Source organism: Eulemur rufifrons, chromosome 24 (assembly GCF_041146395.1).
Source record: "Eulemur rufifrons isolate Redbay chromosome 24, OSU_ERuf_1, whole genome shotgun sequence".
Taxonomy (NCBI): domain Eukaryota; kingdom Metazoa; phylum Chordata; class Mammalia; order Primates; family Lemuridae; genus Eulemur; species Eulemur rufifrons.
Window position 1 is genome coordinate 1,567,462 of NC_091006.1, and position 20,455 is coordinate 1,587,916.

The 20,455-nt window shown below is 50.1% G+C and overlaps 1 protein-coding gene across 3 annotated transcripts in view; it reads left to right on the top strand.

Annotated features, from left to right (window-relative positions):
• The window catches only part of ZNF536 (zinc finger protein 536), a 417,728-nt gene extending 398,853 nt beyond the window's left edge, over positions 1-18,875 (top strand). For all 3 annotated transcript variants that reach the window (XM_069457658.1, XM_069457659.1, XM_069457660.1), the window contains one exon: positions 16,022-18,875. In XM_069457658.1, the coding sequence (XP_069313759.1) occupies positions 16,022-16,266 (245 nt within the window). In that variant the 3' untranslated portion in view covers positions 16,267-18,875. The remainder of the gene's footprint in view (positions 1-16,021) is intronic.
• The last annotated feature ends 1,580 nt before the right edge of the window (positions 18,876-20,455 follow it).

Genomic DNA, 20,455 nt, shown 5'->3' on the forward strand with positions numbered 1-20,455 from the left:
TCTTTCTCTCTGTGTGACAGTGTGTCTATTTTGAGACTCAGGAAAGAAATGCTTGGATTTGCAAAGTAAATGCTTGTTTGGTTGTTTATTAATAATCATATCCGTTTTTCCATCGGATTCTTTGGTACTAAGTCCCTGCCTTCGGGTTTCATCCTTGGAGCAGGGTCTTGGGCGTCTTGGGTGGTTCAGAGAAGAGGGGTCTGGAGCTGGACCACCTGATTTCAAGCACGAGTGCCCATTTCTGCTTCACCGCGGCACGTTACTTGCTGTCTTCGCACCTCAGTTTCCCCATCTGAACAATGGGAGGGTCATCACAACGGGACGTAGCTTGTGAGGCAGGGTGGGGCCCGAACGGCACAAGATCTGCCATCCCCGTTCTGAAAACAGAGGGAGTGTCGGACAAACGATGCTCCCACCACAAACAAAAACGGTTTTTTTTTCCTTTTGGCAGCGTCGGGTCCTTCTTTCCCTTCCATTTCAGTAAATCGTTTTAGAAGGAGTTTTGTAGCCTGACGGAATGCAGTAAGCAGCTAACCGTCCTGGGCAGTTGACGGCCTGGGGGGCCGTGAGGCCACTTCTGGCAGTGGGAGCTAGGAAAGGTGGCAGCGCGTGTTTCTGAGGAGTTCCGGGCTGGGGGGGTGGGGGGAGGTCAATTTGTGTCGCCTGAACAAAATCTCCAATATCTTCCGAGAGCAGCCGACCAGCCGGCTGGCTGGGCAGGCAGAGCCTGGCAGGATCTTTCTGCACGAGGAGACGGAGACAGGTCTGCTCAGGAGGCCACCTCCAGTGCCCCCCGCCCCACCTAGGGGACAAAGGAGACCCACTTCGCACCTGGGCCAGTTGTCCCAAAGGTCTGCCCTGCACGGATCCCGGGCCACACATCCCTCAACTGTTAACAATCAATTTGGGGGTGAGGGGGTGGGGGGTGGGGAATATCAAAGGACATCAAAGAGGCTCTCGCTCCCAGCCTCTGCTCTGTTTCAAGGCTCCGTAATTTGGGAAGGTTGCGTGCTAAATAATTTGTGAGCCTCCAAACACGCAGGTTATTGTTTGTGGACAGATGGTGCATCGCGTTTTATCGCTTTTCCTTCTGTGGGCCCTCATATGTGGGACTGATGTGCATTCTGAAGTCTTTGTCTCCTTGCTAAAATCTCTAATCTAAAACAGGCAATCAAGCTCAGAGGCAGGGCTTCAGAAGGCATAATCAGAGTTTTAAAAGCAAAGGAGAAAAAAAAAAAAAAGTGGGAGGGGGAAACCAGAAATCCAACTGCAGTTACGAGGCAGATGTGTTTGCAGAGGATGCGAGAGGTTATTAGGGTATTAGAAGTGGACAAATGAATGCAAGGGATTCTGCAGCTCGGAAGGCGGCGGGCGGCGGGCATCGGGCACTGCCTGGCACGGGCCCCTCGTGTGGCCACTGCCCGGGCCTCCACCTTCCCTCCGGAGATGGGGGTCTTTGTCTCTGCAGGCGGTCACAGCCAGGGCCCCTCTTGGATCCTCGGCCGCCCTTAAGAGTTAAATCATGTTGATATACAGGAAGGAAATGAAATAGACGAACTCGCTCCTCTTTTCTTCCTACGGATTTTTCTTTTTTATTCTGAAGATAGAATTACTGTTTGTAAGCATCTGAAAGTCATTAGAGGCCCTGCAGTCTGTCAGGTGCCGACTCAAGAAACTGCTGAAACCAAACGGGTGCCTGCACCCAGGGCTGGGAATTTGTCATGTGCTGATGAGCAGTTATAATAATATATGAGCAAATCACAAGCATTCTGCAAATTAATCAAATTTTTTTCCCCTTCTCCCTTGTCTCTGGGAGAGTGGCTTTGCAGGCAGACGTAGGTGAAGCAGTTTTACTCACAGATGGTCGCTCTGGCATCAGATGGAATTTATATAACAGTAATTCTGATTCCCTGCCAAAGTAGCAGTGAACACACCAGGGAGATTGTAGAGGGCCAGTCATGTGGTTGTGCTGAGGTTGTTGTGGGAAGTTTAAGGGGGGAAATCTCAAATTCTCCTCTTCGCCTGTAGTGTTTTTGCCTGAAGGGCCAGAGACGGAACGCCGTTCTGCCACGGGCGAAATCCGTCACATCTCTCCTTGCCACGCGTGCTGAAAGAGTGCTTCGCAGCTGTTGCAACTGCTGGCGGTGACAGAGCCCCGAGACGCCTGCTCGGGGCTGGCTCCTTACAAGAGTCAAAGGGGAGAGGGTTCAGGAGGTGGCCGCCCGACACGCTCCGAGGAGCCTCCTCGCCCGCCGCTCTCCGCCCTCCCGCTCCCGGTGGCATTGCTAAACCTACAAGGGCTTTTCTTTTCAAGTGTTTTATTAAATGAAGAGTCTAACAACCCTCACTTTAATTACACACGGGCTCCGTTTATAATTCCTCGGGATTTATGCAAGTAGTTGGAGACGGTGGTATCGGTGATTAAACTGATCGCCTTAGTTTAGCAGTTCCCAGACCTGGGAGTGTGTCCATGTGTGCGCGGGCCGTGGGCGTGCCGGCGTGTGCTTGCCCGTGGGGGCTTGTGCTGGGGCCCCCACGTGGTCATGACACCCACAACCCTCGCCCCACCCGAACGTCCCCCTCCCTTAGGAAACCTGGCGGGGGACAAAGGGATGCGGGAGGTGACCCTCTTGGTGACCACGCTGTTTCTCACCGTAAGGTGCCTTTTCCCCCTGCAGGAGGGAAAAATGACACCAAGATGGCGTGGAGACTGCATTATGCAACAAAGTCCTGCTGCTGTGGGTTTTTTCTTTTTCCCCCTAAAGTAGAGCCCTGCCCATTTGTTTTGGTTTACACGACCACAGAGAAATAAGTGGATTAGACGGAAACTTTAGCATGCTTCGCTGCAGCTGGGGGCCGACATCTGTCATTCCTCAGCCCTGTACCGGATCACGCCAGCAAGAGAAAGCAAAGTCTGACACCTTTGATTTTAGAGAGAGCGTTTTATAGCAGGGAGAAAGGAGAAGAAAGGAGTAGCACTTCCTTTGTGACTTCATAGAAAAGAGAGAGAAAAAGCCACCCCTCTCTGATGCTCTATTTTATTTATTTATTTGTTTCTGGCACACGACGACGTCAGCGTGCTCGGCGCCGGCGGCGGAAGGTTGGAAAGTTTATGTTTCCATCTTTCCTTTTTACTTTGTAATTTCCTATTGTTCACGGTAACAATTTGTTGAATTGGGCGTGATACAAAGTAGCTATTTTAATATATCCAGGGTGCCCCTCTGCAGGGACATACACTGTGGGCCTGGCTTGTGGGTGTCTGGTTCCTTTATGGGGAGAGAGATGTGCGATTCTCTCTCACACACAGAGTCACATTAATACAATACAATGGCACTGAATTTGATGGCGTGTGACTGCTCTTGCTACGCTGTTTTTGGTGACATGCATGCAACCCCTGAGTCCCTCACCTCCCACCCCCAAGAAGCGTACTGATGTTTTATGAAAGATGTGCACAGGTCGTGAATGATCCGCCGACGACCCTGGATACCAGCTTTTAGCGGGGTGGGTATTCACTTAAAGCGTTCTGTGTTGGCGGCCTCATAGGCTTGCCCCTCCCCCCGGTCGTCTCTGGGGCACAGCACACCCCTGGCACAAGCCAAGTTACGATATTGGCCCCCCTCCCATGTTTAAATTGCACAATAAAACAGAAACTACAATTAAGGGCTGATGTGTTCATTTTAAGCGACACAATGGAAAACAGGAAACGATTGAACTAGCAGAGACCACCCACTTGTTTATTTTCCTGGGTGTGTACAGGAATGCAGCTCATCTGCTGAGTGAAAACACACACAAAAGCCTCACCCAGTTCCCCTGCCCCAACCCAAAAGGTGAGACGCTGGCTGTTAGAAAAGGGTGGCAGAAAGTAGAGACTGGAAACTTCAACACCCGATGCCCGGCTGGGGGTGCCCAGCAGCGACGCCACGTGGGGGCAGGCAGCAGGCGCCCCTGGGACCCAGCTCGGCGGTGGCCGCCTCTGGGAAGCTCTTGCCCGACCTTCGACTTTCCAGGAGAAACTGGAAATCCATGTCTTTATGTGAAATCTTTTTTTTTTTTAAATTTAACATTGGTAATGCATTACAATTTTTTTAATTGTGTTGGGGACAAAAAAAAAAAAAATAAATGTGTGGGTGCCTCTAGCCTGCAACCTCTTCGGAGGGTGAATGCAATTCTGTCTAGAGGAGTGATGGAATCTGTAGCGCTGCCGCTCCTGGGGCGGCCCGTGGGCTTTGGGGGCTCCCGGTCAGGTCGGGTGGTGCCGTCCCAACCCCATGCAGGGAGCAGTACGGTGGGGGGGCGGGGAGAGGATGTGGTTTTTGGAGCTCTCATTGGAGGCTGAGTTTTATTGGAGGAAACAGAGCAAAATGCAAAGCTGCCCAGCACATCGAGGCGTGCCTGAAAATGACCATGTCCTCCAGTGCACCCCCAAATGGGGAGCTGGGCGGAAGCTGGGATTTCAGCCGCATAGGGGCCCCCGGGAGCACAGAGCACTTGAGGAACACAGCAGGCGGGGCAGGCCCTTCCAGGAGCGCAGTGCAGCCCAGGTAGGGGCAGCCTGCGGCAGCGGTTTACAGGGTCACCCGTTAGGGGTGTGGCTGCGCCAGGGAAGGACGCCAAGTGCAAGGCTACGGGCAGGGTGGAGAAGAGCACGGTCGGGATACGAGTGCGCCTTACAGAGGCTGAGCCCTGCACAAGCAGGTGCTCGAGGGGAGCAGCCTCCCTCTCCTTCTCGTCCAGCCCTCGCTGTTGCGGATCCTGCCCAGGGACAAGTTTCCAGCCTCCTCAGGGAAGGACGAGGCCACCAAGTCTGCATCACAGGAGGCCATTAGTGAGCAGTGCCTGACGGAACGTAATTAAGTGCCTAATTGCATGGCGCCTCAGATAGTGGAGCCCTGCAGCCTGGGTCCTGAGAAAGGCTTCAAGGAGGAGTTGGGGCTTTGGCAGGTCACACTGGAAGAAGATTTGGGGGCTGGAGGCGGGCAGATTTCCGGTAGGAATGGCGATGTGCATTAGGTAAGAAGCCAGGCTAAAAGGGCAAGATGCTGTGGTGAGAAATAGGGAGCCATGGAAGGTTAGAGAGGAGGGGTGGATACACATACAGAGGGGATTTGGGGACTGGCTTGGTATGTAGGGCATGGCCTTCTCCTGTCCCAAAAGTCCTCACTGATGTTCTCAGGTGGGCTGTCGACCCAATGGACGTGAAGGTGTTCAGAAGGGGGTTTACAGGACAGGGCTGGCCGTTGCTGCTTCTGCTAAATTCCTTACAGCTGAGAGCCCGTCTCGCTGCCGCAGGGATTCGGGTAACTATGTTTAGCCCAATACTCCTGAGGAGGGAAGATACGAATATTGGAAGTGTGAATGGTAGGTGCTGCATCTGCTAATTTTAGACTCCCTCTGCTTTTTGCCGTCGATAAGTATCATCTTCGTAATTCAGCTGAATATTGTAAAATTAATTTACTAATAACTTAAAAAACTCTCTAGCTTTGTTTTAGCAATAGCATTCAACACTGATTCCCTAGTTTCTTTCTAAGGCAAATAACCTAAACAGTGGGCAGCTTGGCTCCATTTAAAATCATCTCTTGAGCAGGGTGTCCCCAGCCGCCCTCGCCCCCCGAACGTTGGCAAGAGAAGGAAGTCTGGGGGGAGCGGGTGGGCCGTGGCCTCCTCCCTGTCACCGAGGCCGGCGTCCTCCCTTTGGTTTCTCCTGGCATTTCTTTCAGGATTAAATGCGCTCACCAGAGACAAACTCTGGGTACCATTAGAGCATTATTATATTACACGTCTAAAAAATCTTCAAAAAAGGAATGTAAGTTCATCGACCCCTTGAAGGTTATTTAATGATAAACATAAATGCTTTCATAAAATCTGGGGGATGATTTAAGATCCCGGATCAATAGTTGCCGTGCAGTGCACGCCGGCGTGGCTCGCCTGGACACCCGGGCGGGCTGGTGGCTCCACTGACCACAGGCAGCCTGGGACTAGCAAATAAACATGATTTAAGGCAAAATCCGCATGGCCCGGGCCAGAGCACGAGGGTGACGTTGCTGCGGAAGGGAGCCACCCTGAGGCCAGGCTCCCCGGGGCCACCACTCCTGAGGAGGAGGTTCTGGGCGGCTGTGTGAGGGGGTTGGGGTGAGCTGGGGGGCTCTGGGAGACTGGACACCCCCAGCCGGCGCGTGTCCTCTGCAGACACCCTACCCGGATCCAGCCGCACCCAGGCTTTCCCACTAACTGAGCCGGACCCCACGCGGGGAGGCAGCAGGATGCAGTGGGCTCAGCTGCAGCTGCAGACCCAAAGTGCTGTGTGCAGAGCTGCTCTCTGTCTGTCTCAGGCTTCCTGGTGGCTCCAGACAAATGCACCTCTCAGAGCCTCGGTGTCCTCACCTGGCCAGGGGACAGCCTAGCACCTTCCCCCAGCATTGTCAGACAAAACACAATGCACACGGTTTACTAAAACTCAAGGTGCCTAACAGAGGGAGTAGTTTAATACTGACGACCGTATCTAGCAAACGTTTAGCTCGTTTTACGTACTGCACCTTGTGCTAAGCATTTTCCAGTTCTTCATTTAGTCCTCACAACAACACTATTGGTGAGCTATTAGTATTATACCCATTTTACAGATGAGAGACAGAGATGTAGGAAGGTTAAATAGCTGGCCCAAGAGCACACAGCACCCGTAAGAGACAGATAAGGTTTGAGTCCTGGTGTCTGACTTGAGGGCTGGTGGTCCTAATCTTCGTGTGTGCAGAATGAAAGTGCCACATCCCGGGGGGCCCTGGCCGGCCCTCAGACCCTGCAGTGCGGCTCCCTGCACCTCGGCTTGCGGGCCCAGCAGGGTGTTCACGTGCCACAGCCCCTCCTGAAGTTTCAAGTGTCCCCAGGAGAAGTTAAGTGTCACCTCCTTGCTCTGCGACACTGGGACCCTGTTCTTAGCTGTGGCCGTCTCCTGATGTCGGGCGTTGGGCTCTCCCTGGTCACTGAAGATCAATAATGTTCACTTTTTAAGAAACTTTCAAAATAAACTTTTTATTGTAGCATAGATTTAGGTTTACTGAAAAAAGTTACATACTATAGAGATCCCACAGAGCTCTCAGCCATGTTCCACTATTATTAGCATCTCACACCAGCGGGGTTTGCGGCTCACAATTAATGAATGAATATTGACACATTGTTATAAAGTAAAGCCCATATTTTATTCGCATTTCCTTAGCTGTTACCTAACGTCCTTGTTCTAGTCCAGGACACCGTGTTACATGAAGTCATGTCTCCCTTAGGCTGCTCTTGGGTGTGACGGTTCCTCAGGCTTTCTTGTTTTTGGTGACCTCAATGGTATTTTGAGGAGTATGTTGTCAAATGTCCCTCGGTGGCCATTTCGCATGTGTAGACCGGGGTTATGGGTTTGGGGAAGACCACGGAGGTACATTGCATTCTCATCGTATCCGATCAAGGGTGCGGAGTATCACCGTGACCTTGGTCACCCGGCTGACGCAGTGTTCGGCAGGTTTCTCCGCTGAACTTACCTCCCCCGCCCTTCCACGCCGCGGGCTTTGGCAGGAAGTCCCTGCACACGGCCCGCACGTAAGGAGCTGGGCGTGAGGCTCTAGCTCCCTGGGTGGGGGGGTCTACATCAAGTATTTGGAATGCACGGGGCATTTGTCTGTTATTCCCCATGTATTTATTGATCCAATCATTTATAGCACTATGACTTGTGGGTATTTATTTTTACTTTGGGTTATAATCTGATACTGTGTTATTTACTTTGTTGCTCAAATTGTTCTAGCTTTGGGCATGGGGGCTCCGTCAGCCGCCTCTGTGTGTCCACATACCCCCCACTCCCACGAATATGTGTATACGTATGTTTTTTTTTCAGTACTTCCTTACTTTCTAGCACAAATGCCCCAGGGTTCTCCTGTGTATTTCCTGTCCCAGCCCTCCAACCAGACACCCCTCCAAGGATCCCTGGCTCCGTTCTCTTTTTTGAGAATGGCATTCAAAATCAACGCCATCACGCCTGGCCCTCCCGGCTGACGGCACCAGGAAACACACGCCTGTGCGCTGACTCCCGCGTGTGCACATATCTGTGTGTGCACATGTCTGCCTGTGCACATATCTGTGTTCCATATATGAAGCTAAACACGCGTTCACACAGATGTCTTCAATCCATTACCACGTGGATCAAGATTCACTTTTAAAATAAGTACTTTTTTTTGGGGGGGTAGCCTTCTAAATTAAAACCCAAATCACAGGAAATGTAAAACCTAAAATTATTTATACTAAGGATATTCCAAAGTGTTTTAGCATCTTTGATGAGACGGATGAATATTTTTTAAAAAACTGAAAACATAAATTATAAACCTGATTGGAAGCATTCTTGAGTATTTGGAATTAAGGAAATTAAAAAAAAATATATATGCACAACTGAGAAAATGGCTCTTTCTGTGGCCCGGTGTCTGTGTATTCTCGCCTCTCTCATTGCCCCGCTGAGCGTCTTGATGCTGGGAGAAGGCGGGCCGGGGTCCTGGGCAGGGGTCCTGGGCAGGGGTCCTGCCGGTTTGCAGCCTCAGAGTCAAAGCAGTAAACACAGAGGGGGCAGCGGGTGAGGGCCCGGGGCTTCGGGGCCCCGGCGGGGAGACCAGACCACCCTCAAGGCCTGACCCACTGGCGAACCTGCTGTTACCACCACGCCCAGGCAGGTGGGCATCCACCTCTGGGGGCCGAATTCTAACGTGTCCAGCGGGCCCTAGAGGGGAGCCACTTGCTTGCCCACCAGCACAGTTTGTAAATGTCCTTAAGTTCAGGGTGTCCAGTGGGCTCTGGGGGGGACAGTGGGACAGGGGTTTTGTTAGGAAGCCCCTCTTGCTGCCGGCGGGCTCCTGGAGGCCGCAGTGGGGCCGTGGCTGTCAGGGGGGTGGCACGTGGTGCCGTGTGGCGTCACACGTGCCCAGGCACACGGCACGCGCCCTCCCCGGTGTGCACGGACTGCCTCCTGGGGCACCTCCGCTCCCGCCGCAGGTCCCCTCTGCAGAGACGCTGTCGGCAAGTGCGCTGCAGGCGGCGGCAGGAGGGGTGCGGGGTGAGCATCGTTGAGAGAGACTCAGGCTGAATTCCCGGTCGGAAACCAGCTACCTGTGCACACCTGACTTGGACCGTCACTGATGTCTCTGGGCGCGGGATTTCCTCTCTGTGAACAGGAAGACATCTCTCTGCCCCAGCTCCCTGCCGGCCATCGTGGGGACCAACGAAGGCCACTCCGGTGACTGTGCTCTGCTGTGTGGGTGTCAGAGACTGTCACTAAGGACGGGCATCTCTCCACCATGGCCTGAGCTCCCAGGCTGGTCACCGCCCTGTCCCCACTCTCACTCTGTGCCCCACACCTCGGGAGAAGCCACCGTTGGGAAAGTCCGAAGCCTGGCGATGCAGCCCCATCCCTTCCAGAGACCGGCCGCCCACAGTGCTGGGCTGTAATTAATGAATGGTCCCCCCAAGGGCAGGCATTTGCTGCTCCCCCTTAGGTGCGGGGAAAGAGCAGATATTTCCATCGTAGCAAGTAAGAAAAATATCCCGTTTCCCCACTTTTGTTATAAACAATGTACGACTGGCTTTCTCCTTACTTCTCCTGACCCTCCGCACTGTATACATATTTATATATTATTCATAGTGGATTAAAAATGAATGTGCTCTTTACCACGGCTCTACGGCGCAGTGACAATACAAATTAACGTATGATGTACTTACTTTTCTCGTGGCAGTGATGGGATATGTTGATGGCCTCAGAGTGAGAGGTGGAGAGAGGGGAGTGAGGTTGGGGGGGGGCGCCCATCTGGCCGCACCGCAGGGCTCGCGGCATCGGGGTGTCTGGGTGGCCGTGCGGCTATAGAGCCGAGAGGGCCTCCCCACTTCCCCGCTCCCACGGGCCCTGCAACCCTGGCCCCTCCGAGCTTCCCCTCCACTGCGTCACCTGCTCCTGGGACTCTGCGCCCGCCCCAGGCCTCCCGTCCCCGTGCCCGGGCTCAGGCGTGTCCCTCTCTCTGCAGTGGCACCGGCTCTCCCCGGTTCCCTGCCCCCGGCAGCCTCCCATTCATCCTTTGCTTGAAATACACTCAGTGGATACCTGTGATGTGTCCGGCACCAGGCTGAGAGGAGAGTAACAGCAATAATAATAATAAAAAAAAAAAGTCCCCAAATAAAAGCCCAGTCCCTGCCCCCTGGAGTTGCCAGTGTGCCCGTGAGGGAGACGCCGCGATTATTTTGCACGTCCAGCTCCTGGGGTTGGAAGCCGTTGGGAGGATGAGCAGAGCTTGCTGTGTGTGTCCCAGGGCCACCACGGTGGGGCTGACAAGTCAGGGAGGTCTCCCGCGGCAGAGGCAGCTGCACCAGGGCTGAAGGACGAGGTGGCAGTTATTAAATGAGGCAGGGGCAGGCAGCCTTCCGGGCTGAGGCGACAGGATTGAGTAAAGCCCCAAGGCAGGAAAGAACACCACGAAGCATTTGGGGAACAGAGACAAAGACCCTGGGGCCAGAGGGCAGTCTTGGGGGGGCTCAGAGGGAGAAAAGGATGTGCGGACACCCAGGGGTCGTGTTCGTCCTGGCTGTGTCCTTGGAACCCCCCAGTGGCCTCTGCCATATCACAAACTGCACGACCTGTGGGTGCGTTTTGGACCAAGCCCTCTGCAGACCTGGCCCTGCCCTGGAAACCAACAGGAAGTTGTTCCTTCCCCGGAGAGGCCTGCCCCAGGGCAGGTTCCAACCCTGTCTGCTGGACTTCAGCCCAGCGAAGTGCAACTGCTAAGAACTTGTTCCGTTAGACTTTGAAGCCTTCCAGTTTCTCCCATCCAAAGGCCAGTGCCCCAAGGAGAGGCAGTTGCTTAAGCTTTAGTCCAACCACCTAAAAATCAGGTTAGCACAGAACGTGGCACACGAAACACTTGTTGAATCAGTACTTTCTTTCTTTCTTTTTTTTTTTTTTTTGAGACACGGTCTTGCTCTGTTGCATGGGCTGGAGTGCAGTGGTACCATGATAGCTCACTGCAGCCCCAAACTCCTGGGCTCAAGCGATGCTCCTGCCTCAGCCTCTAGAGGAGCTGGGACTACAGGTGCACACCACCACGCCCGGCTAGTTTTCTTTTTAAACTTTTTGTAGAGATGGGGTCTCCCTATGTTGCCCAGGCTGGCCTTGAACTCCTGGCCTCAAGCGATCCTCCCGCCTCAGCCTCCCAAAGTGCTAGAATTCCGGGCATTAGCCACCACAGCTGGCCTGAATCAGCACTTTTGATGAAGAACAAAACAGAGCCTCCCCTGAGGGGCTTAGATAAACAGCATGATGACAACGAGGAAAACAGCCACCACAACAATGACAAGCAGCTGGCATTTCTACAGTTCTCACTTACCGACGTGTCATGTGCTCTCACGTGGTGCTTACGACATTCCTCTGGGGGAGGTATCAGCAGTGTCGCCTCATTTTCCAGGTGCGGAAACTGCAGCCTTGAGAGGTCAAGTACTTGCTCGAGGCCAGAGAGAGAGGAGAAGGAAGGTGAGGGTGTCTGGTCGCTGCCGGCCTCACCAAGGAGGGAAGCAATGATGTGAAGCCGAGCTCCCGGCCGGACTTGAGACGGCCCATGCCGGGCAGGGGACCCAGAGAGCAAAGCGGAGGTGCCAGAACAGGAGAGCCCCGAGTCCTTGTATTTGACCAGAGGCCATCCTGGAGTGGGTGCTCCTCAGCAGGGGTGCATGGGGAGAGGCCGTTGCCCCGATGCTCTGCCTGGTGGGAAACTGCAGGAGAGGGTGGCCTTGTTCTCTTACACGCGACCACCGTGAACGGCTGCTGTGTCTGCAGCTTCGGCTTCTTGGGCACTGATGAACATTAGCATCTTCTCTGCAAGCTCCGGATTTGGGGGGATCACCCACTTCGCGTGCAGTCTGCCAGGATGGGGCAGACAGCATGGCTGGTCTCTTTTGTCCCCTGAAAACAGAACGGATGGGAGTTTGCAGGCCACAGAGGGGCTTTCCTGCCACCCTGAGGGCTGCAGTGGCTTCTCCTCTGGGGACGGGGTGACCAACCTCCATCCAGAGATCCGATTTCCTCCAAGCCCAGATGACAGGTCAGAAAACTCCCAGCAGTTTTGCATGCGCCCCTCTTGCTGCCTGGGCCTCCAGGAGGGCCTTTGCTTCTGCCACGTATCCTAAAGCCCCACAGAACTATTCAGGGGGGCTCTCAGCATCGGGGTTTGTTCTGGAGTCTTGCTTGTTCTCTGACCCAAAGCCAACAGACCTCAACATCTGGGTGTGTTTTTGTCAGGAGCTTCAAGTGGACAAATGGTATGGAGAAGTTTGGGACTTTTCATCCAGAGTTAGCTGGACTCAGAAACGTGTCAATTGTCCAAAAGTGCTTTGCATAACAATAGCTTTCTGTTCGGGAACAAATGTTCCCGTCACCAAAGGATCAGCCTTTCACTCATATTTGATTCTTGGAAAAACACAATGTCTTCTCCGCAACCATCCCAGCTTTCCCAGTCAACTTCCCTCGTGGTGCACCTGTCATTTCTGCACAAAACTTCCTTCCACATCAGTCTCACGGGAACCTTCCAACACACAGCTCAGAAAGATGCTGTGTGTGTTTGTGTGTGTGCACGTATAGAAATAATTTCCCGTATGTAACAAGATGCATTGTAATTGTATACAAAGTAACACTTTTACACATTGTAATCATAGTCCTTGTAAGGATTTTAGAGAATAAAAGGATCTGATTACTTTATATCCATTGGAAGTTGGTTGTAAAGTCAAACCTTCCGGATTCGCTGTGTCCTAACTTTCTCATCTGTACAATGGGGCTGATCTCACCCATTGAAAAAACTGTCATAGAGCTCAAATATGTGGGCAAACTCGCAAAAATATGGTGAAGAACTGTGGAATATAGATTTTCAGGGTCTTTAGGTACCACTGGTGTTATCTACAAAGCCTCCACTTACAAAGTATATTGCAAAATCAGGATGTATTACGATTCCAGTATTGTATAAACTTCCTTCTACAAACGTACACCTGCATAGCTTTAGGTGGATTTACATATAGATTTCCATCTCACCTAAGTTAAAACAAAACCAATTTAATGCTAATGTTTTGACCACCGAAGTATCCAAATCTGCCAGGATTATTATATATCATGACTATTACCAAGAAACAGAGATTCAAAATATAACCATAGCATAAAGTCATGATTAATATTTTAAAATCAATTTTAAAAAATATGTACCAAGTGCTTTTGTACCACGTTGGCCCATTCGAAAAGGCTTTCATTGCAAATAGAGGTGATGTCCGAGGTTCTTCCTTGAGTTTGCCAAGATGCGTGTCGCGTAGCTCCTATGACGGTACAATTCACAGACGGTAGTTTCCAAAGGTTGTGGCATAGAATTCGTATATTCACTTATTATTCAGTCGTGACGGCAGGACACAGTGCACGGCTTGGCTGATGAGCAGAAACAGTTGGGGACTGGAAGAGCACACGGCGTGCTGAGCGGAGGTGGGTTTGTCTAACAGCACTGCGGGCTGGGCATTTCGCCTCACAGCTCTGCTGGCCTCTGTGGACCATGGTGCCAGGGGTTTTGGTTTCATTTTTATTGTTACTTATTGTTTGGAGTTCTTACTCCAACGACTTGTCATACCACAGTGACATCCTCCATCAATAAGTCATTTGCATATAATAAACACGCAGACGACTTCTCCCCCGTGGCAGTCACGGTGCGGGCCGTGGGCGCTGGCTCTCTGCGCTGGGCTCGCAGGAGGGCAGGCAGCAAGTGCGCTGCTCTTGTGCTTCGTTTTGTTCTTAACTCCGAGGTCCACAGGTTTGCAACATGACTTCTTCAAATGGGAAAGTTGATCGGATTCAGCCTTGCGTTAGGTACAACGGTAGAAACGAAAGACGTAGAAACACGACCCAAAAATGTATAGTTCCTTTGAAAACAAAGGCAAGGTGAAACAGTAAGATAATAAATAGTTCGTGCCAGGTACCGGGCTTGGCACCTGTGATCCTGAGACGGTTATGGCTCTGGCCTCAGGAACTCACAGCCTCTCTAGGGGACCAACACCCACCCCCAGCCCATAAAGCGGGCATCCCGTGAGCAGAGGCTTAACAGAGGAGGGGGGTTTGAGCCTGCAGAGAACGAAATGACATTTCGGAGGTAGCACATGCCAGGGCACGGCGACTCTGCAGAATGAAGTCTATTTGCAGAGACCCTCGAGGGTTTGCCTCGGTGTGGGCACAGTGGCGCATGCTCTGGGGGAGAACGGAGAGGCGCCTGCGAGTGGGCCAGGAATGTCCTGACGGTTCCTTGAGGGCAGGTGACCATCAAAGATTTGGGGCAAAGGAATCACAAGCTGAGCATCTGCTTTGGGGGTTCCCTCTGCTGTCCCCGGGGAGACTGGGCTGGAGGTGGGGAAACCAGAAGCACGGAGGCCCCTCTGCTGGCTGCGGTGTTCCTAGTCTAGGCAAGAGTTGGCGCTCGCTGGACCAGGCTCTGAAGGGGGCTTTGAAAAGGGGAAAATTAAACAAGCAGAATGGATGGGTCCTGGACGACAGTTGGCTATGAGGAAGGAGGGAGAGAGTGGACTCCAGAAGCCCAGGAAGAAGCAGGAATTTGGCCCTGGGCACGGTGTAGTGGGGAGGTCAGCTTCAGCCTCCAGCATTTGGCGGACCTCCCGTTTCTCAGGAACACGACCGTCTGCTAAGTAGACGCACAGGGCTGCTATTACTGCTCTAGAAAAAGTGCTGAACATGCCGTTTGGTTGTTTTCTGGTTGGTCCATGTGTTTGCTTGTTTATGTTTCTGAGCAAATGAAACCCAGCCCTGGGCCTTGACCTCTCCGGGTGCTGGGTGGGACGGCACAGGCGCTTCCAGGAGTGGCACATCAGCAGGGTCCCAGAGGCGGGGGGAACGCAACTGTCCCCTTGCGACATCCCAAACCAGATGTCCCCCAGGCCCTCAGGATGGCAGACGGTGCGCATGGCTGCTGTGCGCCAGGGCAGAGAGGATGAGCTGGGAGGATTAGGTGGATTTCCACGAGAATCCATCCTCTGTTCCAAATTAGAGCCTTTCCAGGAAGGTTCCATTTCAAGGGTCACTATTCAAAATCTAAAACTCATGTTTGCCTCGTCTGCTAGTCCTGGTCCCTGCTCTGGCAACTTCTGCTGCCTCCCCAGAAGCCCTCAGATTCCAGAGATGCCTCCAGGCCAGCCCAAGGGCAAGGCTTGGGTGACATCCCTCTCTCGCCCAGCCCCAAGCACACACCTGCTTGCTGTGCTTGGTTTGTGTGTCAATAAAGAGTTAATGGGAGCGTAAGAAAGTGAACTGTCCTCATTAGCACAGTGCTGCAAAAACAAAAACAAAAAACAAAAGAAAGTGAACTGGCCAGAGTCAGACTCCAGGACAGAGGGATTTATGGTTTTTGTGTAGCGTTAGGGTCTGCAAAGGGTAGTCTGTGGGCCAAATCTACCTATCGTGTGTTTTTGTGCAGCCTGTGAGCTAGGGATGGTTTTTACATTTTTTTTTTTAAATGGAGGAAAACACCCAAATGAGAATAATAATATTTCATCACAGGTGAAAATCATATGAAATTCAAATTTCAGTGTCCATAAATCAAGTTTTGAATTTCATCAATGAAAAGTGGAGGGGAATTTGTTTCCCCTCCTATTCTGTAAGTGCCTACACGATACCTTCGACTTTGCCTCTTGATCCGCAAAGCCCACACTGTTTACGATCTACCCCTTCGTAGGAAGAGTTCCAGGTGCAGGAGCTTTCCCTTCTGTCATCTAGAAAGTCTGGGCTAAAAACTCTAAGCTAGGATGGAGAGGCCTTTTCAACCCCAGTTTACGCACCTACTGCGTTGGCTGCATTTCTGTTCTTTGCTATTTGATTTCCGCAAAGTGATAATAATCACATTGATGATATTGGCCGTAGCCGTTATGGTCCTCTGAGCGCCGGGAGTCAGGGGGGGCGTTGACAGCTTTGCTGACAGGCCACTTCTTCTGCCCACAGGTCACCGGCCTTTCCAGTGCCGCTACTGTCCCTACAGTGCCTCTCAGAAGGGGAACCTGAAGACTCACGTCCTCTGTGTGCATCGGATGCCTTTCGACAACAGCCAGTACCCCGACCGCAGGTTCAAGCGCTCCAGAGTGGACTCCGAGGCTTCTGGGAATTTCGAGGAGCCCACAGCTGTCAAGCCGGGCAGCTCCGCAGACCTCCCGGAGGAGGGCGGCAAGGTCCAGGCAGAGAGCAACTGAGCAGACCCACCTGTGTATTGCAATACTATTTCCCACTGTTCTAACATTATGCACCTGGTAAAAGAGTCCGCTAACTGCATTCCAAGGGGAAAAATCATGTATGAGCCCCCGATAGTGTATAGAACCTTTAAAAATTTTAAAAGAGATCTATATATATATTAAAAAAAAAAAAATCCCCCAGCCCTTGAAAATGGCTGCTAAACTGTTACCCGGCAACAAGTACTTCCCGACCACGCAGGTGGGGAGAAAAGGGATTTCACACAGCTTGGTGTCCTCCGAGCTAGGGAAAGCCGGGGGCCCTTCCAACTCGAAAGTCGTCTTTGTCCAAAAATAATGCTCTTAACCGAAAAACGATACCATCTCAATGATTTCCTGTTGCCTTGAAGATGGAGGGGCTGTGTTTTCATTGTTGAAGACACCTCTATAATCTGACACCAGCTGCTGTCATTTGCCTAGCACCTTAACGAGATGTGCTGGGAGGCAGCCGCGGTGCCAGCCAGGCTGGAGCGGTCACTGCAGAGAAAATCAATTCGCGTGGTGTCGTAACTGCACTCTCGGAGAAACCCTAGACGGCCCGCAGCCAGCGCCAGGGCTGCCCGGCGCTGCAGAGGATGGCGATCTTAAATGTGCATTTTCAAAAAATACACAGCCAGATGAATCAATGGCCAGGAAGTGTCTGCAGACAGATGTCCATTGCAGGTTTGATGAGTAATTCCTTTTTTTAGATCAAATTGCAGTATGGAGGGAAATGTTTTTGTTCTTGGTTGTCTTTTCTTTTTTATGTTTTTCAATTTTTGGATGAAGAAAGAGGATGCTATTAAAAAAAAAAAACTGTAGGGTACATTATATAAAAGGTTGTTAGAAAAACTAGCCAACCCTGTCCATAGAAGGTGCTGGTAAGATATTAAAATTTAGGTGATATTAGATTGTTTTTTAATTATGATTTTTTAAAAATTTTACTTGAATAAAGGCTGCTCCAGTCCTTATAATCAAAATTTTTTTTTCATGCATTAGTTTTTTATAAGTGTCACAGACAGGCAGCAAGATTTTCTTCAGCAAGCTCTTATGAAATAGCTTGTATGAAAATATGAATCTAAAAATCCTGCTCTCTCTAATGAAGAAAACTGAGTTAAAATGTCTGTTTTTGTAAAACAAATGGGTTCTATATTTTTGTAGATTTTCTACTGATTGGAAACTCCAAATTTTTCAAGTTCTGCACCACACAGAGGGAGATTTCGAGGGTCAATAATGAAACACTTAACTCATTTTTGAAAACGATTTAAGAAGCCTGAAGGTTTATTCTTGAATCTGCTAGAGGGGTGTAAAAGTTCAGCCCTTTAACGTCCTTCCTTTGAGTGACATGACACTGGTGCTGTTGCTTGTGACGGTAGAGAAGTGTTGAAGTGCTCACTTCTTCTAAAACAAAATCATTCAGACTTTAAAAAAAAAAAAAAAAAGTCAATATTTCCTTGCAGGCTGGGAGCACAGAATAAAACCCCAGGGCCTTAAAAACTTCAGCTCTGCCTACAGCAGTTTACAAAAATACTAAACTGCAATCAATGTAAATAAAATTCTTAGTGCTATCCTGAGACCAGAAAGCATCTCAGGCTAATAAGGAATCCGGTTTGCGTATGCTGTCCGAGGGTGTCATCTAACCGAGGTTTCCGTGTGAATGAGGTCGCTGTGCAGCGTGGACCGAGCTGGCATAGAGCAAGCTGCTTTCTTGTTTTTCTAGTATAGTTCTCACTGCCTTACTTAAATCGAGTTGATACACTTAATGCAACTGTTTCTATGATCCTAGAGAAAGGACTGAAATGTCATTGAAAACTTTCCGACTGTAGTAAGCTTTAGGATTTTAACTGCACTACTGTGTTTGGTGACTGTGTCAGTCGCTTGCTTTCTGTGTGTTTGCCCCGCCTTTGGTATCTTAGCAAAGAAAAATAAAAAAAAAATAAATAAAAAAAAGAAGATAAAAAAAGAAAAAAGAGAAAAAAAAGGAAAAAAAAGTGGGGGAAAGAAATGAGAGTCACATTCCATTTCTAGCACTTTGGGAGCTCTTTCAGTATATTCTTTTGTGTCTCTGAGCATCCTCCGATGCGACAGGCAATAATTCTGTTCGTGACACTGGGAACAACCCCTCTTCTTTGTGGCGTGTGTGTTGATTCCATTTTGTCCAGTGCTGCCGTCCTGATTTCCCCTCTGACACGGGCTTTCTTTCCAGAACATTTGTAACTTGTAATACAAACAAGTGACAGCCACGGTGATGCAGTGTCAGTTTCTGAATGTCATCAGGTTCTCATATCTAAACATGTCGAGTTCTTCCCTGTAACTTCTGTAGTCTGTGATGCTGGGTCATAATACTGTCTACATTCCTACGCAAAGAAAAAAAATCTATCTTGGAGGAAATCTGAGATCAATAGAGTAGAGGATTTTGTTGCTATGCTTGTAACAAGTAGAAAACTTTGTATTTAAAGTTTATTCTTGGTCATTATTTATTATTATAATACATCAGTTGACAGAACTTTATTCTGGTATAGAAAGTATTAAAAGTTGTTTTTTCAGCAATGACTGTTTTCTTTCTGCTGTTAGAATAAAATGTCTTTGAAGCAGTCCGGTTTTATCCAGTGTTTTACGCAATAAAACCTCTACCTCTGGAAAAAAAGAAAAAATCCTACATCTTTTCCTATTTGCTTGTGTTTACTAGGAAGAGCAAAAACATCTTTTTGCAGTTTTGTCAGACTTTGGCAAGACTTGGTCAAACCCCGCTTATAAAAAGCCCTGTAGTATTTTGCAATATGAATGGTCTTCACAAGCTTGTGCTCTTTCAAACCGAATGAGTTTCTCCACGCAGCACGAACAGCGTTTGAGTGAGTGTGTGTGTGCACGCGTGTACACGCCCACTTGCCTGTGTGAACTATGCTTCCTTAAATGTTTGCAGACATCGGTTTCAGTGAGGTAAAACCTATGGAAGTACTAGTGCTCTTAAAATTACAGTAATTATATAAGGCACTTAGAGCATTGGGACGTATTATTTTCCTTTTCTGGTAGAAAGTTTTTTAAAAAATCATTAAACGGAAGGAAGTCTTTTGCCTCCAAATTATCAGAGGATAATCTGAATTCTTCCTGGGAAGAAAGGGAAAAGAACAAAGGGTAATAAAGTCTATGGTATCAGGGGTTACTGAAAAAGCAGAATTCTTAACACTGATTTGAGAAGGTTTGAAGTGTGTGCTCAACGGTTGACGTGCAGAGCTTCTTTTTGGTTTGTTTTGTTGTTGTTTTATTTTGGTCTCAGAAACGAGCTTGTGTAGTGCACGCCACAGTCCTGGAATACGCAGGGTCACTGAAAGTTGAAAACAAAAAACATCTGCCCACATTTTATAGGAATTTGTAAGTGCAGCGTGTTTCTTGCAGGGTGTGAGATTCTGTCCTTGGGTGGAAGGAGATGAAATCGTCCTCAGTCCTGACTGTCTGTGATCACAAACATCAAAGGTGAGTTTCAAGGTTATAGTGAGGGGTTGAAATGAACCCATTAGGGAAAGAAGACGGACGTGTAGCAGGGTGAATGAGGGGTCAGAACTTCTACCCACACCCCGTCTCAAACCCCCAGGGGCCACGCCAACACCCCGGTGGTGAGGGAGGAGGGGAATGGTGGGATCCCAGGTGGGCTGAAGGGTGTGTCCCTCCGATGGTGGGTGCTGTGGCAACTGCACCGTCACCACGAGGAATGTGGCATGAGGTCTCCTGAATTTTCAAGAAGCCCGGACACCTGGATTTTGTATGAAGTCCTCCAATTATTCCTTACTGGCTCAAAAGTTGTTTTAAAAAACTGTAGTGAATGGATGAAAATAATGTGGTATATCCATAGAATGGAACATTATCGTGCCCTCAAAAGGAATAAAGATATTCCTGAGATATGCTACAACGTGGATGAACCCACACAACATTGAAACCAGCCTGTTACAGAAAGCTGTGTGTGGTAGGATTCCATTGATACGAAACGCCCAGAACAGGCCAAGCCCTAGCGATGGGGAGTAGATCGGCGGTGGCCAGGGGCTCGGGGAAGGGGAGAATGAAGAGTCACAGCTGATGAGTATGAGGTTTCTTTCCGAGGGGATAAAAATGTCCTAAAACAAGGTAGTTCTGATGGTTGTCCTACTTTGTGAATATCTTAAAAATCACCGAACTGTGT